Here is a 26,654-nt window from a genome sequence, read left to right as displayed (position 1 = left end):
TGCTTTTAGTAAGCCTCAAGAACTTTCTGTCTGTGGTGGCCAGGCCTCCCTGGTCCTTTGACCAGGATCACTAATGTCAGATATGTGTGTTTTTCTCCAGCTATCTTTTAAATCCCTACACGATCTTGTCTTGTGTTGCCAAGTCTACCTGCGCCATCAACAACACCCTCATTGCTTTCTTCATTTTGGCTACAATGAAAGGTAAGGCCCCAAAGGAGAGAACAAACCTCAGTTCCTGATTTGTGCAGGGTTTTTTATAACACTTATGCAGTGGATTAAACACAAAAAACAGCATTCAAAAAGATTGTTTAAAAATACACAAGTAGTATAATATTATTTTATAAATTTCAGATAAGCCAAGAGAAAAAATTAAAACACCCTGATTCTACCACTCAGAGAGTCACTGTTAACATAGTTTGAACAAAAACGAGAAAATTCTAAAAAGCTTACAATGAGAACACCGGCACTGTGCCTCCTTCTTCCTATCCCTAGTTCAGGTTCTTTGAAGGAGCTAATTTTTTTTGCTAGTATCTATTTCCATGTTTGTAAATAAGACCTAGTGTTGCTGTTTGATGAATTATGAATTTTAGACATTCATTATCTATTGCTGATTCTCATTATGGGAGATAACAATTTAGCTCTTTGATACCTGTTTCTTTGCTGGTGCTCCCTGCAGTGGAAAAGTGGAATCTTAACCACTGGACCACCAGGGAAGTCCTTCACAGCTTTGATTAAATCAGTAGTTAGTACCTATATTTTATGACAGTATTGGTATTATTCACTACTGGGAAAAGTAGTAACTATGGTTATTTTTTCTATTTGTACAACCTTTTTTTTTTTAAATTGTGGAGTTTTTGCTTGTTTTTGTTGCGCTTAGTCCTTTTGTACCACTCACTGTTTTTTCCCCCAGTTGCTCTGCTAGATCTTTCAAGTGCCTAATAATACAGACATGCCTCAGGGATATTGTGGGTTTGGTTCCAGATCACAGCAGTAAAGCAAATATTGCAATCAAGTGAGTCAGGAATTTTTTGGTTTCCTAGTACCTATAAAAGTCATGTCTACATTATACTATATTCTGTTAAGTATGCAATAACATTATATCTAAAACGATGTACATAGCTTAATTTAAACATAGTTTATTGATTAAAAAAAAAATTAGCCCCACAGAAGAGAATCAGCTTGTCCTTTGAAACCAGGCATTGACTTCTCCTCTCTAGCTGTGAAAGTCTCGATGGCATCTTCTTCTGAAAGAAGACTGCTTCCTCTACATTGAGAATCTATTGTTTGTTTGTTTGTTTTAAAATTGCTTTTATTTATTTATTTAGTTGTAGCATGCAGGATCATCCATCTCCGTTGCAGCATATGAACTCTCTGATTGTGGCATGTGAGGTCTTACAGCATGTGGGATCTTAGTTCCTGACCAAGGATCGAACCCAGGCCCCCTGCTTTGATCTAATTTGCATGTTTTATTTTCTGTTGATTTTTCCCATCATTTTTACTTCCTCTTTTTTCTGGAATACTTCCTTGTTTTTATCTTTTGACTCTTATGTGGAATTTTTAATTTTTATTTTATACTTTTAAGTTCTGTGTTGGTCTCCAGTTGTTTCTCTGAGGCATCATTCTTATTTTGTTGCACAGTGTCCTCTCTAAGCTGAGTTTTCTTGGTTTTGTTTTTGTTTTTAGTTTCCGTTTGTTCTAACCATGATCCCTTTGTCTTCCTGGACTCGCCCCCTTTCCTCCCACCCATGGCTGCCTATTTTTTTTTCCTGTTTATCTTGAGCTCTGTCTTTCATGTGGGGAGATTTTCTCTTATTTATAGTGATCCTTAGCTGTCTGCTTATCATTTAAGGATATTATACTAACTTGTCGATTTGAGACTGTGTACATGGGCAAGACTTGTTGATGGATCACTCTCACTGTAGCAAGATCAGACAGTTGGCTGACTTTTTTTGATGGAGGGATCCCTAAATGTCATCATTTATAGGTTTTCTTTTCCTCTGAATGTATTTAGTTTTTACACAGAGGAATCTTCCAGTTCCCTGCGTAAGGGTAACAGGGTTGGAACTGCAGTGGGGTGGGGGTTTATGTGATCAACTGCTGGAGTTGTGAGGGCAGTAGCAGGGGAGGGGGCTGGTTGAAATACATAAATTTTTTTTAAATTGAAGGATAATTGCTTTACAGTGTTGTTTCTGCTGTACAATAACATGAATCAGCTATGTGTGTGCTCAGTCACTCAGTCCTGTCCAACTCTTTGCGACCCCATGGACTGTAGCCAGCCAGGCTCCTCTGTCCATGGGATATTCCAGGCAAGAATACTAGAGTGGGTTGCCGTTTCCTACTCCAGGGATGAATCAGCTATAAGTATGCATATACCCCCTCCCTCTTGAGCCTCCCTCCTACCCACCACTCTAGGTCATCACAGAGCACTACGCTGAGCTCCCTGTGTTATACAGAAGCTTCCCACTAGCCATCTATTTTACACACAGTATTGTATATATGTCAGTCACTCTCTCAGTTTGTCCCACCCTCTCCTTCCCCTGCTGTGTGCACGAGTCTATTCTCCACGTTATTCCTGCCTTGTAAAATAGGTTCATCAGTACCATTTTTTCTAAATTCCATATGTATGTGTTCATATACAGTATTTGTTTTTCTCTTTCTTACATTTTTATGTAATCTCATTACTACTCTTTAGTCCACACTTCTCTTCAGCCTATTACTGTGCTTAATATCCCTTGACCTGTGCCTCTAGTTAATTTTCTCCAGAACTATAATCTCTAGGGGTAGAGTAGAATAAAGGGTGAGGCTGTGTAGAGGTAGCTGACTGATTGCACATAGTTGAGATGAGACCTGGGGTTCTGGCTGGCCTGTACAAAACCTTTCAGTTTGATTTTCATCTCTGTAACTTACCCCACGTACCATAGTATCTGATATCTTCAAGGTGCTGTATTTCTCAGCATGGGGTGAGTTGGCCTGATTTTTATTGGTATTCATCTCTGTAGGCTGTTAAGTTGTAATCTGTTCCATATTGCTCATTTATCCCTCTTCCTCCTTTTTAAAAAAATAGTTTTTGTTAATGCAGCTTAATATTGTTTCATTTTTAAAAATATTTGTTTGACTGCATCGGGTTTTAGTTGCGGCATGTGGGATATTTTTTGCTTCATGTGGGATCTTTTGTTGCCGCACCCAGGTTCTCTAGTTGTGGTGCGAGGGCTCAGGAGCATGCAGGCTCAGTAGTTGTGGCCCACAGGCTTAATTGCGCTGCTGCATGTGGGATCTTAGTTCCCTGACCAGGATGGAACCCAAATCTCTTGCACTGCAAGGCAAATTCCTAACCACTAGACCACCAAGAAGTCCCCTCTTCTTCCTGCTTTTAATGTTTCCACTATTAAAATTTATTTTACTATAACCTCTTCTCCAGCTTTTTGTGATTTAAGACAATTTTTAGTGCTTTATTGTCATTTCAGTGAGGTTTTTGGAGGAAAAAATGACATACATGTGATTTGTTGTTTTTGTGCAGTCTCTAAGTCGTGTCCGACTCTTTGAGACCCCATGGACTGCAGCACGCCAGGCTTCCCTGTCCTTCACCATCTTGCAGAGTTTGCTCAAACTCATGTTCATTGAGTTGGTGATGCCATCCAGCCATCTCATCCTCCGTTGATTAGCATTCAGTTCAGTTGCTCAGTTGTGTCCGACTCTTTGCTGCTGCTAAGTCACTTCAGTTGTGTCCGACTCTGTGCGACCCCATAGACGGGCAGCCCATCAGGATCCCCCATCCCTGGGATTCTCCAGGCAAGAACACTGGAGTGGGTTGCCATTTCCTTCTCCAGTGCATGAAAGTGAAAAGTGAAAGTGAAGTCGCTCAGTCGTGTCCAACTCTTAGTGACCCGATGGACTGCAGCCTACCAGGCTCCTCCATCCATGGGATTTTCCAGGCAAGAGTACTGGAGGGGGTGCCATTGCCTTCTCTGGTCCGACTCTTTGTGACCCCATGCACCTCAGTACGCCAGGCCTCCCTGTCCATCACCAACTCCTGGAGTTCACTCAAACTCACATTAGAGGTACATATTTCCAGATTTTCCCCCCATTTTCCTTATAGACTTTTAAATGTATCAATTAACTGTTGCCACAAAAATGTTATTTGACAAAGCACTCCAAAACTCAGTGGCTTAAAACAACAGTAAACGTTTACTTCGCTCGTATGTCTGTAAGTCAGCTAGGTGTCAGCTGATATAGGTTGGATGTGGCTAGACAGTCTGTTGGTTTCATTGGGGCTCATTCATGCATCAACAGCTAGCTGTAGTTGGCTAATCTAGGCTGGGCTCTTCTCCGCATGTCTGTCATCCTCATGGACCAGGGGACTAATTTAAGTATATTCTTCTCATACTGATGGCAGAGACACAACTGTGAGGCTTGAGCATTTGAAGTTTCTGGTTATATCACATGATGCAGACATAACATATGTCTGAGCTCAGGGGTAGATACTTCCCCATCCACAGTGGGAGCGCACTGCACAGTTATATGGCAAAGAGCCTGGACATAGGGAGGGATAAAGAATTGGCACCAAAAATATGGCCTGCTGCAAATGTCAATAAACATTTAGTCTGTCATTTGTCATGGCTGCTTACTGTTCCATTGTGTTGACCAATAAATAGAAATTCTTTAACCAACTTCTACTATTAAATACTAGTTAATAGTTTTCAGTTTTCAGCTGTTTAAATAGTATTACAGTTAATTTTCCTTCTTTTTATTTAAAAATTTTTTTGGCTTCATCACCAGGCATAGTTCCCCAACAAAGGATCAAACCCTGCCCCCAGCAGTGAAAGTGCTGAGTCCTAACCACTGGACGGCCAGGGAATTCCCATGCAGTTAATTCTGTAATGTAATTTCTAACAGTAATTTTCACACCCATGTTCAATTATTTTCTTACCAGAGAAATAGAGTCCTAGAAATAGAATTTTTGTGTCATAGGCTATATACCTTCCTTAGGATTTCTGAAATTTATCACTAAATTGCCTTCAAGAGTTTTACCAACTTATACTGGCATAAGAAATGTATGAGAGCCCTTGTTTCCCTACATTATTACTGAATAGTTCACACACTTAGGGAACAAAGACTCAAAAGTTACACATAGAGCCTTTTACCTAGAATTTACCTTGTCTAGGGTAGCACATGGAAGGACTTGGGTCTTTTTAAGACATTGCTTCTGTTGGAGTGGTTGTGGTGGTCTTTCTGTAGGTTACTTAGTTTAACTTACTGTCAGATTACTTGAAATGACTCTTTACTGTTTGTGAACACCCCCACCTTAGTTCCTATTTCCAGAGTGTCTATCTCAGGTAGATTCATTTATCAAGGTGCCTGGTGTCCATTAAAGTAAGAACTATCTGCTGCCACCTGGCAGAAGGGATTGAACACTGGTCTTTGGAAATGTCACCTTTAAAATAGCTGAGGAATTTCCCTGGCAGTCCAGTGCTTAAGACTCCTCACTTCTAATGCAGGGGGTGAAAGTTCTATACCTGGTCAGGGAAATAAGATCTCACATGCCACACGATATGCCCAGACATTAAAAGAATAATAATAAAATAGCCAAGCACAAAGGCAGAAAGACTGAAGCCATGCCCTCTGAGGTATATACAATAGGAGTCTCACACAAAAATGTAAAGTATATCATTTGAAGAACACCTTTCATAAGACTTCTTAGGTCAATGAAAAGATTTTGTTTGAGGGGGAAAAATCATATTAAAAAGTATATATAACTCTTTGGCAGCCACACTGTTTTTAATTCCACAGAAAAAAATTTTTATTATGTCACTCCAGATTTCTGTCAAGTGAATTTTATAAACTTTTTTGTGATACTGTATGCACAATTTTGTTTTACTTTTATTATTTGTCTCATATGAATCATGTATGATATTGGTCACATATTTGTTAGTTTCTTTAAATCTAAATTTAATTTTTTTAAGTTTTAGGAGTAGTTCAAGTACTTGGTAAAAATAAAAGAAGTTCAAACATATGAAATGAGAAGTAAAAGTCTTTTATCATCCCACCCTACCCCACCTCCTCTTCCATTCCTCAGATATACTTGTCATGGGGTCCCAGGCCTTCCCTTTTGCTGGACACCTAAGTTATTTTCCTTTGTTGGTGGCTATAAATAGAGACTGTCACAAGTAACATTTCTAATCTGTTAAAATATTTCCAGAATTTTATTTTAGTTAGGTCTCCAAACTACTCTAACTCTTTGAGTATATTAGTAATCTCTATTAACAGTATACACAAAGTTAGTTCAGTTATAAAATTTCCAACTCTTAGTTCTACATTTCACATTTGTACCACATAATTAGATATTTAATGAAATTAATGATGGAACAATTCCTTAAAGGTGAAAACAGTTGGGAGAATTCACAGAAGAAGGGATATAAATGACTAAAAACGATGAAGAAATACTCAACTCCATAGATAACTGTTCAGTTCAGTTCAGTCACTCAGTCATGTCCAACTCTTTGTGATCCCATGGACTGCAGCACGCCAGGCTTCCCTGTCCGTCACCAACTCCTGAAGCTTACTCAAAATCATGTCCATTGAGTCAGTGATGCCATGCAACCATCTCATTCTCTGTCATCCCCTTCTCCTCCCGCCTTCAATCCTTCACAGCATCAGGGTCATTTTCCAATGAGTCAGTCCTTTGCATCAGGTGGCCAAAGTATTGGAGTTTCAACTTCAGCATCAGTCCTTCCAATGAATATTGAGGACTGATTTCCTTTAGGATAGATTGGTTGGTTCTCCTTGTAGTCCAAGGGACTCTCAAGAGTCTTCTCCAACACCACAGTTCAAAAGCATCAGTTCTTTGGCGCTCAGCTTTCTTTATAGTCCGACTCTCACATCCATATATGACTACTGGAAAAACCATAGCTTTGACTGGACAGACCTTTGTTGGCAAAGTAATGCCTCTGCTTTTTAATATGCTGTCTAGGTTGGTCATAGCTTTTCTTCCAAGGAGCAAGCGTCTTTTAATTTCATGGCTGCAGTCACCATCTGCAGTGATTTTGTGATACCATTCAGTATCACAGTAATTCAAGTCTATGCCTCAGCCAGTTGATGGTTGAATGGTTCTATGAAAACGTTCAAGATCTTTTAGAAGTAACACCCAAAAAGATGTCCTTTTCATTATAGGGGACTGGAATGCAAAGGTAGGAAGTCAAGAGATACCTGGAATAACAGGCAAATTTGGCCTTGGAGTACAGAATGAACCAGGGCAAAGGCTAACAGAGTTTTGCCAAGAGAATGCACTGGTCATAGCAAACACCCTCTTCCACAAACACAAGAGAAGACTCTACATATGGACATCACCAGATGGTCAATACCAAAATCAGATTGATTATATTCTTTGCAGCCAAAGATGGAGAAGCTGTATACAGTCAGCAAAACAAGACTCAGAGCTGACTGTGGCTCAGATCATGAACTCCTTATTGCCAAATTCAGACTTAAATTGAAGAAATAGGGAAAACCACTGGACCATTTAAGTATGACCTAAATCACATCCCTTAATGATTATACAGTGGAAGAGACAAATAGATTCAAGGGATTAGATCTGATAGAGTGCCTGAAGAACTATAAACAGAGGTTAGTGACCTTGTACAGGAGGCAGGGATCAAGACCATCCCCTAGAAAAAGAAATGCAAAAAGACAGAATGGTTATCTGAGGAGGCCTTACAAATAGCTGAGAAAAAAAGAGAAGCTAAAGGCAAAGGAGAAAAGGAAAGATATACACATTTGAATGCAGAGTTCCAAAGAATAGCAAGGAGAGAGAAGAAAGCCTTCCTCAGTGATCAATGCAAGAAAAACAATAGAATTGGAAAGACCAGAGCTCTCTTCAAAAAATTAGAGGTACTAAGGGAACATTTCAAGCAAAGATGGGCACAGTAAAGGACAGAAATGGTAAGGACCTAACAGAAGCAGAAGATATTAAGAAGAGGTGGCAAGAATACACAGAAGAACTATACAAAAAAGATCTTCATGACCCAGGTAACCTCGATGGTGTGATCACTCATCTTGAGCCAGACATCCTGGAGTGCAAAGTCAAGTGGGCCTTAGCAAGCATTGTTACGAACAAAGCTAGTGGAGGTGATGGAATTCCAGTTGAGCTATTTCAAATCCTAAAAGATGATGCTGTGAAAGTGCTGCACTCAATTATGCCAGCAAATTTGGATAACTCAGCAGTATCCACAGGACTGGAAGAGGTCAGTTTTCATTCCAATCCCAAAGAAAGGCAATGCCAAAGAATATTCAAACTATCGCACAATTGCACTCATCTCACACTCTAGCAAAGTAATGCTCAAAATCCTCCAAGCCAGGCTTCAATAATATGTGAACCGTGAACTTCCAGATGTTCAAGCTGGATTTAGAAAAGGCAGAGGAACCAGAGATCAAATTGCCAACATCCACTGGATCATCAAAAAAGCAAGAGAGTTCCAGAAAAAATATCTACTTCTGCTTTATTGACTATGCCAAAGCCTTTGACTGTGTGGATCACAACAAACTGGAAAATTCTTCAAAAGATGGGAATACCAGACCACCTGACCTGCCTCCTGAGAAATCTGTGTGCAGGTCAAGAAGCAACAGTTAGGACTGGACATGAACTGGTTCCAGATTGGGAAAGGAGTACATCAAGGTTGTATATTGTCACCCTGCTTATTTAACTTCTATGCAGAGTACATCATGTTTTGAAATGCTGGGCTGGATGAAGCACAAACTGGAATCAAGATTGCAGGGAGAAATCAATAACCTCAGATATTAGTTATTAGATAACTAATAAAGCAAAGCAAATTGAAAACACAGAGAAGTGGCTTTTTTTATTCCCTTTCAAATTGGCAAAGATTTTAGAAGATAATTCTCAGTGCTGGCAAAGTGCTGGCAAATTGGCATTTTCCCACATTGCAAGTTGACTTATAAATTAGTACAACCCTCTTGAGAAGCAGTTTGGCAGTAAAATGTTTGTACTTTTATGAATTTTAGTTTTGATAACCTAATTCCAAAATAATGCAGAATTACAGACCAGGCTTTATGATACAAAGTCATTAATTAAGGATTATTTATAATAGAAAAATTGGAAACTACTTCAAAATAGAGGAATGACTGAGTAAAACATAAGTTTGCCGATGTAATTAAAGAAAATACAGTTTACCCATGCACATGATATTTAATAATAATTCTAAATTATGTGAGAGAACATTTATTTTTTAAAACTGAGTACAAAATTATATATTTTAATAAAATATAATTTCAACTATGTGAAAACCACAGCACAAATAGAAAATAGATTCCAAAAGAGTACTTGTTTCTAGTAGAGTAAGTTCATGAGTAATTTTTGTTTCTTCCTCAAAGTTTCTTCAATGAGCACATAATTTAAAGTAACTTAATTTTAAAATCTTTAATTCTTACTTGCATTCCCAAAATTTAAAAAATAAAAATAAATAAATAAATAAATTGAATACCATAGTTGAATTAAAAAAAAAAAAAAAGTAACTTAATTGATGAGGGACCGTGGAAGTTAACTTAGTATCTCTCTTCCCAGACTTCGATGGAGCAAGTGTCCCCTCAGAAGGGAGTGGCCTCATTTGCATTGTCTCCTTGACTCCATCTTGCCCTCCCTTGACCTCCTGTGTGTCAGGCCAGGGTTGTCTGGGACATGTCAAGAGCCACAGGCCAGGACAAGGTCCAGGCCAATGTATTGTGATGTCCTTGTTGGGGTGTTGGCCTGGAAACTCAGGTCTGTAGGCAGGGTTGATGTTAGTTTAGTGAAGTGGCTTTGGTTTCAGTTCAGAGGTTGGAGCTTTGGTGAAGGAGTACTCTGCCTATCTGTGAGCTAGTTAAAATACTCCATCCCTCTGAAGTTCTCTTCATTAGGTTTTCACAAGGAAAACAAACAGATGTTGATAGGTATCCTGCCTGTTCACTGTGGTTGTTTATCAACAGTGAGATGCTCCAGACTGGAAATTCTTGAGGTTTGCTGCCTAAGGACCCTTCCAACTGTCCTTATTCCACCAAAAGAGGCCTGGATGACAGCACTTGCTTCCCAAGGGAAAAGAAAGATCAGTACTACCAGAGGTAGTCCAGAGTAAGAGCTCAGGCTCCTCTGATGTCAGATAGATGTCAACAAAAAAATGTTGTCTTCAAAATCAGTAAATAAAGGGTGTTGCAGCCCTCAAGCATCACATTCCAGCTGCCCCAAAGTGAATCCGGAAGGAACTCGGGATAGAAACAGGATGACCCATCTAGCGGTCAGTGCTGCAGCCTCCCCACCCCTTTCCCCGCTTCCCCCCCAGACAGTGTACCCTAAGGAGACTCAGGGTGAGAATGTACCCACCCAGGTAGCTGAGGTGCATATCAAAGGAGTGATTTCAGTGAGACTCTTGCATCTGCTTTTTTAAAGAAAAGTGCTAAATTCCTTAACTTGAGATATCTAGTTTTCTTTCATTAACAGGAGACTTTTGATGTTCAAATTACCTGGTCTTTGTTTCAAAAACTACCATAGGGTACTTGTATGGTGCTGCTGCTGCCACTAAGTCGCTTCAGTGGTATCCAACTCTGTGTGATCCCATAGACGGCAGCCCACCAGGCTCCCCCGTCCCTGGGATTCTCTAGGCAAGAACACTGGAGTGGGTAGGGTACATGTATATGCATGGCTGAGTCCCTTCACTGTTCACCTGAAACTATCACAACATTGTTAATCAGCTATACCCTAATACAAAATAAAGTTTAAAACAAAAAAACGGCTATATATCCTGGTTCTTCCCTTCTTCGAAGCAGTCTCTGAAAGCTATCTGAGATGGTTTGTCTCAAGCTTAAGTCCTCAGTCTTGTCCACCAAATAAAACATAAATCTCAATTTTTTAGGTTGTGCATTGTTTTTAGTCGAGACAGACCTGGTGGCTAACTGTAGCTCCAGCCCTTCCTGACAATATCACCTTAAGTAAGTGGCCTAACTGTTTGGGGCCTCAGTTTCCTTGTCTATAACATGGGGACTGAAACAATCTCTACTGTGTAAAGGGAACATAATGAATGAGATGGTAATGTGAAACAGTGTATTGTTGGGGCAGGTACTGGATGCTCAGTAAATGGTGGTGCTGATTGTTAATATTATCTTCCTATTTAAAAGACCCCTCAGGATAGACAGGATCTCCCTGAGTCTTCTGGAAAGGACTGGGAGAAGGTTAAAATGAGAGGTTCTCTTCCTGGAGCTCTGGAAGAACATGGCAGAGTAGTGATCCTGAGCCCTGATGAACCCATCACTTCCATATGTGGTTCCTCTGGGTAACCTCACAGGCCCAAGGACCCTAGGATGAACCAGGCTGGGATTTTGTCAGATCTACCCAACTTCGAAACCTGTTTGTTTTAGACCATTGCTGAGTTCAGTTCAGTTCAGTCATTCAGTCATGTCCGATTCTTTGTGACCCCATGAATTGCAGCACGCCAGGCCTCCCTGTCCATCACCAACTCCCGGAGTTCACTCAGACTCACGTCCATCGAGTCTGTGATGCCATCCAGCCATCTCATCCTCTGTCGTCCCCTTCTCCTCCTGCCCCCAATCCCTCCCAGCATCAGAGTCTTTTCCAATGAGTCAACTCTTTGCATGAGGTGTCCAAAGTACTGGAGTTTCAGCTTTAGCATCATTCCTTCCAAAGAACACCCAGGACTGATCTCCTTTAGAATGGACTGGTTGGATCTCCTTGCAGTCCAAGGAATTCTCAGGAGTCTTCTCCAACACCACAGTTCAAAAGCATCAATTCTTCGGCGCTCAGCCTTCTTCACAGTCCAACTCTCACATCTATACATGACCACAGGAAAAACCATAGCCTTGACTAGACAGACCTTAGTTGGCAGAGTAATGTCTCTGCTTTTGAATATACTGTCTAGGTTGGTCATAACTTTTCTTCCAAGGAGTAAGCGTCTTTTAATTTCATGGCTGCAGTCACCATCTGCAGTGATTTTGGAGCCCCCCAAAATAAACTCTGACACTGTTTCCACTGTTTCCCCATCTATTTCCCCTGAAGTGATGGGAGCGGATGCCATGATCTTCGTTTTCTGAATGTTGAGCTTTAAGCCAACTTTTTCACTTTCCACTTTCACTTTCATTAAGAGGCTTTTTAGCTCCTCTTCACTTTCTGCCATAAGGGTGGTGTCATCTGCATATCTGAGGTTATTGATATTTCTCCCGGCAATCTTGATTCCAGCTTGTGTTTCTTCCAGTCCAGCGTTTCTCATGATGTACTCTGCATATAAGTTAAATAAGCAGGGTGACAATATATAGCCTTGATGTACTCCTTTTCCTATTTGGAACCAGTCTGTTGTTCCATGTCCAGTTCTAACTGTTGCTTCCTGACCTGCATACAGATTTCTCAAGAGGCAGGTTAGGTGGTCTGGTATTCCCATCTGTTTCAGAATTTTCCACAGTTTATTGTGATCCACACAGTCAAAGGCTTTGGCATAGTCAATAAAGCAGAAATATATGTTTTTCTGAAACTCTCTTGCTTTCTCCATGATCCAGCGGATGTTGGCAATTTGATCTCTGGTTCCTCTGCCTTTTCTAAAACCAGCTTGAGCATCAGGAAGTTTACGGTTCACATATTGCTGAAGTCTGGCTTGGAGAATTTTGAGCATTACTTTACTAGCATGTGAGATGAGTGCAATTGTGCTGTAGTTTGAGCATTCTTTTGCATTGCCTTTCTTTGCGATTGGAATGAAAACTGACCTTTTCCAGTCCTGTGGCCACTGCTGAGGCCTCAGGCAAATCACATAGCCCCTAGAGCTTCAGTTTGATCACACAGATAAGATCAGCCTCATGGATTAGTGGAGGAATAAACAAGAAACAAAAACCCAATAGTTGCCTATCTTTAAATAGTTGCTCTATTTGTTATGATGTTAATGATACAGTCATGGACTGAGGTCAAGAAGGTAGCATAGTGACGCAGTTAAAGACTAGGGGCTCTGGAATGCGACTGTCTTGGTTCATATTCTGTTACTGTTCACCAGTTTGGGAACCCTTGGCAAATAACATCTCTGTCCTTCAGTTGACTTATCTGTAGAATGGGGATAGAAATAGTACCCACTTCATGGAATTATTGGAAGGACTTAATGACTTAATAGGTTTAAAGTGCTTATAGTTGTGGCTGGAACAGAATGTATGCTCAGTGAATTATCGTCATCATCATCACTAATATGGATGGACCACTCTGAGAAAGCCTGCACTGTCGAAAGAATAGTGGGCGGGGAGGCTGGAACACAGCCAGGCCCCAGCCCCTCCTCCTGCCCAGTTGCCTTGCTTGCTGGTCAGGCCCTAGTGCAACTTCCTCTTCTGAGTGTCCTTGGGACCTCAGTCCTTTTGACCACATTCCAGTCTGTCCCACTGCCTATTCTAGTACAGAATAGAATATTCTATTCTGTTTGTGCCCCAGTCTCTGCTCATTCTACTTGAATTCCACATGTTGAACCAGCCCCCACAGCCCCACTTCATCGACATTCCTCCACTGTCCTGTAGCTCTGCCCCCGACCCAGGCCCAGATTCCTTCAAATTACAGTCTCTGGAGGCAGAGTGTTAGCCCAGGTCTTGCCAAGGCTTGTTTTGGCCTTCACGCTGAAACAAATAGAGGCTTAGAAAACATAGTCAAAGCTCGATTGGCTAGATAATGAAATTTCCTGTAGCCAGTGCACATATACAGTTGACTAATTTACTTTAATATTCTTATGATAAGGCCAAAGACTAGAGCTGGTACAGAAAACCTAGTGCCTGAGTATCTGGGCCATTCTAGCAGATAAATGGTAGCAATTATATCTTTTTTTTTTTGTAAAATTCAGTCTTCTTGGTATAGTTTCTCCTGGTTAGACGAGCAGGATACCCTAGCTCTTGCCCAAATGAGGCTGCCACTTCATTATCATTTGAGATACCATGCCCAGGCTTGTAGACATGTTCTTGAATTATTATGCAAGCTAAGCCTTCCTTGATTTGACCCCTACCTACTTGCTTGCTGAGACTCTTTTTGGCCACACTGCATGGCATGTGGGGTCTTAGTTCTTCGACTAGGGATTGAACCCCCCGCCCCTTGCATTGGAAGCACGGTCTTAAGCACTGGACCACCAGGGAAGTCCCTTGCTGAGACTTTTTAGATTATAACTTTTTGTTGAAGTACAACATACAGAAGAGAGCACAAATCATTAGTGTACAGTTGAATGAATTTTCACAAGATGATGAGTAACCTACACATTAAGAAACAGGATGTTACCAACATTCACAAAAGTCCCTTTTGTACCCTGTTCCAGCCACTCCTTCCAACTCTGTTTTTGCCACGTTGAGCTAATTACCATCCTCATCCCTCCACCCCCAGCACACCATTCTTCCCCTCGCCCTCCGCCCTCCTGCCTATGCAACCGCTGTTCCCTTGGACTGCCAGACCTCACCTATCCATTGTTCAAAACTCAGGCGTCATCTTCTCCTGATGGGTTCTGAAAACTTGCACCGGACTTTCCTCTCATATTTTGTCATTGTTTACTGGGAGCTCCCTGAGGACAGAAACTATCTGAGTCATCAGTCTTCTGCACTCAGCACAGGCTTGGCCTAGAACCGGCACTCCAGAAATGTTTGCATATTGTATTGTTGTTCTGTCTCTGAGTTGTGTCCGACTCTTTGTGACCCCATGGACTGCAGCACGCCAGCCTTCCCTGTCCTTCCCTGTCTCTCAGAGTTTGCTTAAACTTATGTCCATTGAGTCAGTGATGCCATCCAACCTTCTCACCTTCTGCAGCCCTCTTCTCCTGCCCTCAATCTTTCCCAGCATCAGGGTCTTTTCCAGTGAGTTGGCTCTTTGCATCAGGTGACCAAAGGATTGGAGCTTCAGCATCAGTCCTTCCAATGAATATTCAGGGTTGATTTCCTTTAGGATTGACTGGTTTGATCTCCTTGCAGTCCAAGGGACTCTCAAGGATGTCTAAAATATTTGAAGACACCTTTTATTTTTATCTTTCCTGACCCTGTCTCAAGCACATACCATCCTCCTGCCTTCCTAATTCACTCTTCTTGCCTCTTCTAGTTTTTTTTTTTTTTTTTTAAAACATGTCAGCCCTAAGTCTCTCGTGTGACTCCACACTCCCCCCTCACTGTTGTTCAGACTGTGTGTGTGCCCCATCCACACATGCCCTAGCCTCCCACACACCAGGCTCCTGACCATTGCAGGACCATTTTTCTGCCCCCAGACCAGAGGCCTCAGTCTTATAATAGTTTGCTCCACATCCTCTGTGCTGGCTGGCTGCCACAGGTCCTCAACTGCTATTCTGCAGGGTCTGTTTTATTTAAAAGTCAGAATATATGGTAAGCAGCTTATGGCTTAGATGGTAAAGAATCTGCCTGCAATGCAGGAGACCTGGGTTCGATCCCCGGGTTGGGAAGATCCCCTGGAGAAGGGAATGGCAACCTACTCCAGTATTCTTGCCTGGAGAATTCTGTGGACAGAAGAGCCTGGAGGGCTACAGTCCATGGGATGGCAAAGAGTCGGATATGACCGAATGACTAACACTACGTGTTTCATTACTCTGTATTTCATACTTTATAAGTTTTCCTTTCTCAAGAACATTGGTCTCAATTAGACTTAAGGTGATCATTTCACAATATGTAGAAATAGCAAATCATTATGTTGTACATCTAAAACTTATGTAATGTTATATGTCAATTATATCTCAATTAAAAAAAAAGAAAATTGATTTTCTCCTAAGATTTAAAAAAAAGTTTTCAGGGGAACTCCCTGGTGGTCCAGTGGTTAGGACTTTGCACTTTCACTTTGGAGAGTGTGGGTTTGATCCCTGGTCCACAAGCTGCACAGTGCAGCCAAATAAAAACAAGATAATTACAGAAATAAAAAGGATTTCACATGTATCACTGAATGATATTCATTCATTCACCATGTGGGCGAGGTATTGTGCTAAGATGCTAGAGATTCTAAGTTAAGAGAGGTTTATTGCCTTTGATTAACTCACAGACACATGAGAGAGAAATATTAGCAAATTATTAGAGGAGTGTCAGTACTGAATGGGAGTGTTGAGTAAGAAAATGGGCACTGGAATCAGCTGAATGATCCCATTACTTAACATGATACATTATCTTTGTTTCTGTACCTTGGTTTCTTCACCTAAAGAAGTTTGACATACAGAGGATAGGTGCCTAGCCCCTAGTAAGTGATGAGTAAATGGTAGCTATACTTGACTATCATTAGCATCTCTGCTTAGGCCTCATAGAGGAAGTAACATTTCAACTGGTCACTAAAGGATGGGTCTGTACTAGAAGGAGGACAGAGAAGGACAGCTAAGAAATAGCCTGAGAACAGACACAGAAGAATGAAAGGCATGATGTTTTTAGACATTGGGGAATGATCCAGTATAGCTGAAGAACAGAGGATGTGTAGAAGATGAAGCTCTGATGTGTAGGATGTGTAGGAGATGAAGCTCGGGAAATAAGACCCAGATAGTGAAGGGTCTTTTAAAAAAATAATTAATTATTTGGCTGAGCCAGGACTTAGTTGTGGTACACAGGATCTTCGATCTTCGTAGCTACACGTGGGATCTTTACTTGCAGCGTGGGAACTCTTAGTTGAGGCATGTGGGATCTAGTTCTCTGACCAAGGATCAAACCCAGGCCCCTGCATTAGGAGTATGGAGTCTTAGCCACTGGACCGCCAGGGAAGTTCTCATTGAAGGGTCTTGTTTGCTGCTAGAATTTGGACATAATCTGATAGGTGAAATAGAACCCTGAGAAGTCTTTTAAGAGGGGCTTGTCACAATCTAAACTGTCTTTTAGAAGTTTCCTGCTGGTACTTCTGTGGAGGATAGATTAGATGGGAGGGAGGGGGGGAAACCCCTGAGAAGAAGAAGAACCTGCTAAAAACTGGTGAGAGAAGATGAGAGTGCACATTGCAGCGATGGATATTCCAGAGGTGGGTCAGTGGGGCGTGGTGACTGGTGAAAGGATTGTGAGAGCAGGAAGGTTGAAGAAGAGCTGCAATGTCCAGAGAGCTGCTGATGCCACATACTGGTAGAGGCACTAGCAGAAGGAACAGATTTTTCCTTCCTAATTGTTTCATCGAAGGAGAAAGACTGCTTCTTCCTGATCTTGGACTCACAAATCCATTCTTTAGCTTGGAGCAGTTTCTTCTCTCTTGGGCCTTATAAATAGTTAGCTGCTCCAGACAAATAATTACTGATCTTGGGTGCTTAGGCCAGAAGGTGGCTTGCTTTCTTTCACTCCCTGGAGTCTCTTGCGGGAGAGAGGGGTGAAAGCCATGTGTTTGTTTTCACCACATTTGTAAGAATGAATGGAGTTGAAACATTACCCCTCCTCTGTTAACAGACCCTTGGGCCTCTTCTCACTCCCAGGGCCATTAATCTCTGTAGAAATCAGTGTTAAATTTAAAAGTTCTTGGGACTTCCTTGGTGCTCCAGTGGTTAAGAATACACCTTCCAGTGCAGGGGACTGCACTGTTCTATCCCTGATCAAGGAACTAAGATCCCACATGCCGAGGGGCAGCTAAGCCCATGCCACCGCAACTACTGAGCCGATAATGCTCTGCAGCTAGAGAGAAGCCTGCTTGCTGCCATGAAAGATCCTGCATGCTGCAGCTAAGACCTGACACGGCTAAATTTTTTGTTTTTTTTTTTTCCCAAAAGTTCATTCCAGCTTTCCCCCTCTCTTTGCTGGTTTCCCACAAAATATCATTCACCTTTTTGCCCTGGTCAAGGAATTCTGAGTCCCCCTAGCTGTTGGACTCCAGAATAGGACCTTGCCCACCACTGCCATCTCCCTATCTTAGAACTGGTTGGATGATTCTGGTTCTAGCTGTGTGGGGGCCTCTGCTGGTAACATAGCTTGGCTGGGCATGATCTGTCCCTGCTCAGTCATATTGACAAGTACTGTGGATATAGGCCATCATGCTGGCATTAGTCAACAATAGCCCATTCTATAGCGTTCTGTCCTTGGTCTTTTACTTCCAGCTTCCTCCTTTCTCTGTCTTCTTTCCACTTTGTTTCAACGAGGAATTGTCTTCAGCTGGTGAGTTTTGTTGGCTTGAAGTGTGGAGCACCCAGAGTTATTTTCTCCATCACTCTCCAGTGAAGTAGTCGCTTTCATAACCCTCTCTCTTCTAACGTGGCTCTTAGATATTCCAAGTATAGATCTTCCTTGATTTATAATGAAGTTATGTCCCAGTAAACCCATCACAGGTTGAACATATCCTAAGTCAGAGCTACATTGAGTACACCTCACCTACTGAACATGATAGCTTAGTTTAACCTAGCCTACCTTACATGTGCTCAGAACACCTACATGAGCCTACAGTTGGGTGGGCAAAATCATCCAACACAAAGCCTATTTTATAATAAAGTGTTGAATATTCATGCAGTTTATTGAATCTATACTGAAAGTGACAAGCAGAATAGTTGAATGGATGCAAGTGTGTTGATTGTTTAACCTCGAGATTGAGTGGTTGACTGGGAGCTGTGGCTGCTGCTGCCCACCATCACTAGTCTGAGGAAAAAGAATATTCAAAATTAGACGTATAGTTTCTGCTGAATGCTTATCACTTTTGTACCATTAAAAAAACAACAACAACTACAAGTCAGACCACTATGCATAGACCACATTAGTGGGCAGAAAAGTCCTATGGAACAGCTCCTTCTGTTTATTTCTGGAGCTGAGTTGGGAGAGGGTAAAATTCCCTAGACTGAGTGGTGTGAATAGTTCCTTCTTTTATGAAACACCTTTGCGAGGATGTCTGTTTTCTTTTCAGTAAAAGTTTGACCCCGCACTAATAAGAGTGACCATGAGCCAACACTATTTGATGAAATATTATCATTATAGATACCAGCCTTGGACCATTATTTGATCTCTACTGATTTCTGGGCCACTCTAGAATCTCTGTGGTAAACTAGGTATCTCTAGCTTTGATTTTAGGGTACTCCTTTATCTTAAACCATCTGAAAGGGAATAGCTACTTGGTTTTTAAAAATATATATCAGTTTTTTCTTACATCCATCTAGTTTTTTTAAACTGAAGTATAATTGATTTATAATGTTGTAGTTTGTATCTGCTAATCTCAAACTCCTAACTTAACCTTCTGTCATCCCCTTTCCCTCTTTGGTAACAGTAAGTTTGTTTTCTATGTCTGTGTGTCTTTCTGTTTCATGAGTAAGTTCATTTGTGTCATATTTTAGATTCCACATATAAATGATATCGTATGGTGTTTGTCTTTCTAACTTAACTTAGTATGATAATCTCTTGGTCCATCCATGTTGCTGCAAATGGCATTATTTCATTCTTTCTTATGGCTAAGTAGTATTCTGTTGAGTATATATACCACATCTTCTTTCTTTATCTGTTGGTGGACATTTAGGTTGTTTCCATGTCTTGTAAATAGTGCTGCTGTTAATATTGGAGTGCATGTATCTTTTTGAATTAGAGTTTTCTCCAGATGTATACTCAGAAGTGGGATTTTTGGATTATATGGCAACTCTGTTTTTTAGCTTTTTAAGGAAAGTCTATACTGTTTTCCACAGTTGCTGCACCAACTTACATTTCCACCAACAGTGTGGGAGGGTTGCCTTTTCCCACACCTTCTCCAGCAGTTGTTATTTGTAGACTTTTTAGTGATGGTCCTTCTGACCAGTGTGAGGCGGTACTAACTATAGTTTTGATTTGCATTTCTCTAATAGTGATGTTGAACATCTTCTCATGTGTTTGTTGGTCATTTGTATGTCTTCTTTGGAGAAATATCTGTATAAGTCTTTGCTCGTTTTTTGATCGGGTTTTGTTTTTTTCTTATTAAATTGTGTGAGCTGTTTATATATTTTAGAAATTAATCCCTTGTCAGTTGTATCATTTAGAAATATTTTCTCCTAGTCTGTAGGTTGTCTTTTTATTTTGTTTATTATTTCCTTTGCTGTACAAAAGCTTATAAATTTGATTAGGTTCTATTTGTTTATTTTTGCTTTCATTTCTATTACCTTGGGAGACAAGATATCCATTTTTTTCTGAAGACAAAAACAAAGGATCCTTATAGGAAGTTTAGATAATACAGAGAAGCAAAAATGAAAAATTACCATAATCCAACCACCCAGAGGAAAGCACTGTGAAATTTGCGGCCTAACCATTTAGGTTTTAAAAAAATATATTTATGTTTTTTTTTTTAAAGAGGTTATAGCATGTATCTCTTTTATGATCTTCAGTTAATAGAATGGTATAAGTATCTCTCCAGGTCATTGAAAATTCTTTATAACATCATATTTAGTAATTCCATAGTGGCCCATTTTATGTAGAGAATAGAGAATAGCAGCTCATTTTATGTAGAATATTAATGAAGATAAATATATTTTAATTTGAAAAAATAAAAAGCATATACAAAAGGAAAGGATATTATAAAAATAGTGATGGAGTGTTGCAACAATCAAAAGTATAGGTTTTAGGGACTTGCCTGGTGATTCAGTGGTTAGGGCTCTATGCTTCCACTGAGGGGGTCCAGGTTTGATCCCTGGTTGGGGAACAAAGTTCCTGCATGCTGCCTATTGTGACCCCCCAAAACAGTATAGGTTTCACAGCTCTGAATCTCATAAGCAATGATTGTAAGCTTAATAAACTGTTTAGTTAAATAGGACATGGGTGTTAACAGACTAGATCTTTTTATTCATCTTTGGGCTCAAGTTTTGTAAAATCTTTCTGGGTCTGAAAATTTTATAAGAAATATACCTGTGGTATTGCTAAAGGTAAGTGGTTGTGACTTTCTTGGTTTCTTTTTATTAGAAATTAAGCCAAGAAGTTCTCAGTCTTATGAGTTTGCATACATCTTAGGCACCAGGAGACATTTCACAAATTATTTGACAGCAGTTATGGGAAGTTTCTTATTTGGGGGGATTGCCTGAATTGAATCCTAATTGATGTGCCTGGATTAGTCCATGTATTTATTTCTTTTTACAGGTAGTGCCTTCCTCAGTGCTATCTTTCTTGCCTTAGCAACATACCAGTCTCTGTACCCACTCACCTTGTTTGTCCCAGGACTCCTCTATCTCCTCCAGGTAAGCACTTGTTGGTCAGAAGCCAACACTCAGGTGACATTTAATACACAGCCTGGTCCTTGCTTAGGGGAAAGAAGGGCATGGCACAATAAAGGCTGTAGGACTGGGTCCCCAGTTCACATTTACTTGCTTCTCCTTGAAAACACAAAGAAACTTGACTAACTTTAAACAAAGTGAACCCCTGGGTAGCCATTTCCTTCTCCAGGGGATCTTCCTGACCCAGGGATCAAACCCAGGTCTCCTGCATTGCAGGCAGATTCTTTATCTGAGCCACCAGGGAACCCCCATTGATCATTATGTTCTAATTATACATATCATTGCAAATGTATCAGTGCATTTCATTTTTATGTTTGTAATTGGGATTCTTGGTTTTTTTCTTTTTTTGGCCTAATATTCACAGATCCTTCTCTGAGCCCATTTCTTTAACTTTTTTTTGTATAACAACACTGTCTTTGTAAGGTTCTTGCATGAATTTAATGTTGTGAGTGTACCGGATGCAGTGCCTGGACCATAGTGGGAGATCAGTAGTTTAGTTGAAGAATGCAAACTGCTAATATTTACTGAGAACTTACTACTTGTTGGTCACTATGCTGAGCACTCTCCTGGCATCATCTCATTTCAACCACAGAAGAACTTTTAACAGGTTGGTCATATTATAAGCTGTGTATTCATCTACTAGTAATGATATTAGACACATACATTGCAGCTAGAATGTATGGCAGTTTAATCAAGTGACTGCTGAGATGTGAGCTTGGGCAGAGCCTGCTCTCTAAGCATCTGTCTTTTCTACTCAAGTAAGACTATACACATCTCCTCAAGAGCAAGTAGCTGCTTATAGGTCCTGCATGGTTCCAAATCCATTCTTAGAAGGAAACATTTCATGAAAGGGTATGGAAGGCAATGCCATGATTCAAACCAAGAAATGTCTGCTCTCAGAACCCGTGTTCTTAATTATAAAGTTTCTGTGCAACTGTTGCTGAAACTGAGTATGTACTCCATTTACTGAAATAGGCCATGTGTGCTTATCATTTTAAGTGACTTCCTAATGTATCTTTTGGCTGATGTGTACAGTGGCACATGGTTAGCTTAGTCTTTCTCCTATTTGGGGAATTTGAGAGCTGCCCTAGTTGTCACTAATATAAGTAGTATAGACATTTAATTTCCTTAAGGTGTGTTCTTCTAGCTAAATTTTTGGCACCAAAAGTGTGAGAAATTGTATAGTTTTTTTATGCAAGACCACAGTGCTCACCAGAAATCTGGAGCCAATCTGTGGGGCCACCATCAGCATCTAAAGTGAACCACTTCCTCCCAGGCCATCAGCACTGGCTTTTCAAATTCGATTTATGATTGCTAGTTTAATAGCTATATCATCATGCTGTGAAGTTATTTTACTTTGACTTGTTTTCTAGATTCTTGTAGAAAGCAGACATCTTCTTACATAACAGTATGTTGTTGGTTATTTCCTTTCTTGCTTCATATTTACAGTTTATTCTTTAGAAGATCTGAGCACCATGAAGAATGCATGCAACCAGAATTTCTGTACAACTATTTATCAAATTAATACTATAAAAATATATTTACTGAGACACATGAACTGACCAAAAAATTTTAAGTGGCTTGTTAAGCCAAATACTAAATACTATGTTATGTAAAATAGCTCTTATTTAAAACTCAAGGAAATTCTGTCCTGATAACAATGGACAGTGTGGCTGAGTCACGAAATCTAGCTACTCAAGAAGTCACTTTGTTCAGCCCCTCCCTCGACAAATATGGACTGAGCATCTGGAGTCAGTATGCTAGACACTCTGGGAGACTCTGTAGATAAAAAGCCGTTAATAAAGGTTGCCGAGCAGGAAGTCCTGTGGGAAGACAGCTCTGGCAGCACCCTGGGTTGGATTGGAGTGAGGAGGAGCTGAGGTTGGGAAGAGTTTGGCCATCATATTAGGTCGAGTCAGAGGGCTTGACTAAGGGCCCAGATCAGTGTCATGGGAAATGGATAGATGAGGGACTAGATGCAGAATTCTAGGAGGTAGAATTGGCTGTGTGGCAGCTGTGTATATGTGGTGAACAGGACTGGAAAGAGTGAGATAAACTATAGGACCCATTTATGTAGAAATTACACATACTATATTTATGTGTTTTTATCTAAGTATATGAAGTGGCCTTGAAAGGCAGTAGGGCCTTGTGAGGCACAGTAATACATTTGGAAAATCAATCCAGTGACATCTGGGAAATAAACCCACTTGTTTAAATATGAGGGAGGGAACAGAAGAAGAAATTATCGTTAGGTGTGAGTTTCACAGAGATCTGTAGGCTCCGAGGAGAGACCCTAGAACTAACGGGTGGGAACCATAAACAGCCCAGGATAAGGCAGGTCCAGGACAGCCTGGGATGCCTCAAGTGAGTGGAGTTCCTGTGGATCAGTGTGTTTAGGCTACATACTGAATGGCCACATAGTGGGGAGCTGTAGCAAAGCTGTAAGCATCATATGGGTAGTTAGACCTGATGGTCTTAAAAATCCTTTCATCCCCCTAATTGAATTGGATTTGATAACCACAGGAAAGTGATACAGCTGCTCTTGAGGTTATATTTTTCTAGAGTTTTTAAAGCCCTCTATAAGCACATACATCCATCTAGGAGAGATTATGTCATTTATGTGAGAGCACAGGCTCGACTGGTACATCTTAATGGATGGAGAGCAAAATAGTATTGAAGACTAATGGGGAACTTCCTTTGGTGGTCCAGTGGTTAAGACTTTACACTTCCAATGCAGGGGACCCAGGTTCAGTCCCTCATCAGGAAACTAGATCCCACACACTGCAACTAAGACCCATGCAGCCAAATAAATAAAAATAATATTATTTATTTATTTTTAATTGGAGGATAATTGCCTTGCAATGTTGTGTTGGTTTCTGCCATGTATCGACATGAATCAGCCATAGGTATACACATGTCTCCTCCCTCTTGAACCTCCCTCCCATCTCCCACCCGATCCCACCCCCTCTTGATTGTCACAGAGCAAGGGTTTGAGCTCCCTGCATCATACAGCAAATTCCCACTGGCTATCTATTTTATATATGGTAATGTATTTGTCACCATATACAGGCTCTTGGTTCATCCACCTCACTGGAACTGACTCAAATCTATTCATTTTTATGGCTAGGTAATATTCCATTGTATATATGTACCACAACTTCTTTATCCATTCATTTGATGATGGACATCTAGGTTGCTTTCATGTCCTGGCTATTGTAAATAGTACTGCAGTGAACACTGGAGTAAATGTGTCTTTTAGAATGGTTTTATCAGGGTATATGCCCAGTACTGGGATTGCTGGGTCATATGATAGTTTTATTTCTAGTTCCTTTAAAGAACTCTCCACACTATTCTCCATAGTGACTGTATCAATTTACATTCCCACCAGCAGTGCAAGAGGATTCCCTTTTCTCCACATCCTCTCTAGCATTTATTGTTTGTAGATGTTTTGATGATGGCCATTCTGACCTGTGTGAGGTCATGGTCATCGCTGTAGTTTTGATTTGCATTGTTCTAATAGTGAGCAGTGTTGAGCACCTTTTCATGTGTTTATTAGCCATCTGTACATCTTCTTTGGGGAAATGTCTGCTTAGGTCTTCTGCCCAGTTTTTGATTGAGTTGTTTGTTTTAATAATAATTTTTAAAACGTAACTAAATTTATTATATTCTGAGTATCAAAAGAATAATTACCGCAAGTAATTGTGAAACACTGAAGAAAAGTCTCTGTGTCTATAGTGATGCTCAGAAAAGGGGGGGAAGAGAAAAAAATGCACGTGCCATCATTAAATATGGCTCTTTTATCAATTTTTTTACTCTGAAAATCAGTACTTAGAAGAAAAAACTAAGCAGTTACCCTTTCTTCTTAAAATGAGCTATAATTCTTCCCTAGTTAATGAAGGAAAGTTCTTTACAGAACTGCCAGCTTATAACTGCAGAAGGAAGGCTAGAATGGGTAATCATCAGTGAAATGATTAAATCTAGCAAAGATCATCACTGGATGCTAAAATCATTAGATGAAAGATTTTTTGGAGAACAGAGTATTTGCATTTTCATGGTGCCAAACTAGTACCCCCGCCTACCTCTAAATTATTGGCTAAAAGCAAAGGGAAAATTGAATCTTTACAAAGGAGTGCTGTGGAAGTTACCACCTTAACCAGGCAATCCAGTTCAGCATCACTCATGGTGAAATGGCTTGACATGATGTGCCTCATGATGTGATCAGTTCAGGGCACACAGCATCAGCTCCAAGGTATTTTTACCCAGAATGTTAACTTTGGTTAAGCCTAAGTCATATCGGAAACCTGATATGACTTCTGATTTTTAGGAAGTACAAGAGCAGAAAAGCTAAAGAAAGCAAAGTCGCTCAGTCGTGTCCAACTCTTTGCGACCCCATGGACTGTAGCCTACCAGGCTCCTCAGTCCATGGAATTTTCCAGGCAAGAGTACTGGAGTGGGTTGCCATTTCCTTCTCCAGGGGATCTTCGTGACCCAGGGATCGAACCCGGGTCTCTCACATTGCAGGCAGACGCTTTACCGTCTGAGCCACAATAGCAGAAGCACAAATTAAATGATACTATCATTTAAACAATGGAAGGAAATACTCGACCAACCAAAATATAGGACTATCAAAATATAGAGATATAGACAGCTGGTCTACATCTTTTCAAAAAGTCAATGTCATAAAAAAGAAAAAGTGAAGGGACTGTTCTAGATGAAAGAGACAGTAGTTGACTGAAATGGGTGAGTCTTGATTGAACTCTGGTTTGGAAAAAATAGTTATAAAGGATGTTTGGAGGATATTCAGAATATTTTTGAAGATAGATTAGATATTAGATGATTATAGGAAATTGTTGACTTCTTGGATTGAGAAGAGTACTATAGTATATAGGAGCATGTCCTTATTTTTAGAAGCTATATGCAGAAGTGTTTGTGGGAGAAATGTCATGTGTAGAAAATTCATACACACAGAAAAGTTTATATATAGCAGGGTATTAATATTTAATCTAGATGACAGCCATATGGTTGATTATTATAATATTTTTTCAACTTTTCTGTGTGAGAATTTTATAATGCAAAGGAGAGACATTAGAATACAGGCTCTGAAGTTGGCTTGGCTTGGCTTGGCTTCTGATAAGCTCTGTGACCCTGGGAAGTGACTACTTAACTTCTGTATGTCTCAGTTTCCTTATCTGTAAAATGCGGATAATACAGTAGTAGCTACTGCAGAGGGTTAATACATGTCTAGTATGTAGAACAGAGTATGACATGAGTTCAATAGATATTAGTTATGGTTATTAGTATTTAAATGTTCTTAGAAAGGACATGGTCACCAGTGTGGAGATGGCTTCCCTGGTAGCTCAGGAATCTGCCTGCAATGCAGGAGACCCCAGTTTGATTCCTGGGTCGGGAAGTTCCCCTGGAGAAAGGATAGGCCACCCACTGCAGTATTCTTGGGCTTCCCTGGTGGCTCAGACAGTAAGAATCCACCTGCAGTGAGAGACACTTGGGTTCGATCCCTGGGTT

General features: G+C 40.5%; 1 protein-coding gene across 2 annotated transcripts in view; it reads left to right on the top strand.

Moving 5' to 3' along the window:
- The window catches only part of PIGU (phosphatidylinositol glycan anchor biosynthesis class U), a 93,333-nt gene that overhangs the window by 22,859 nt on the left and 43,820 nt on the right, over positions 1-26,654 (top strand). For both annotated transcript variants that reach the window (XM_012189096.5, XM_060397735.1), the window contains exons 6-7: positions 101-201; positions 20,998-21,095. In XM_012189096.5, the coding sequence (XP_012044486.2) occupies positions 101-201; positions 20,998-21,095 (199 nt within the window). The remainder of the gene's footprint in view (positions 1-100; positions 202-20,997; positions 21,096-26,654) is intronic.

The sequence above is a fragment of the Ovis aries genome, chromosome 13 (genome assembly GCF_016772045.2).
Source record: "Ovis aries strain OAR_USU_Benz2616 breed Rambouillet chromosome 13, ARS-UI_Ramb_v3.0, whole genome shotgun sequence".
Taxonomy (NCBI): Eukaryota; Metazoa; Chordata; class Mammalia; order Artiodactyla; family Bovidae; genus Ovis; species Ovis aries.
The sequence above is the reverse complement of the archived record's forward strand: the minus strand, read 5'-3'. Positions and strand labels throughout refer to the sequence as shown.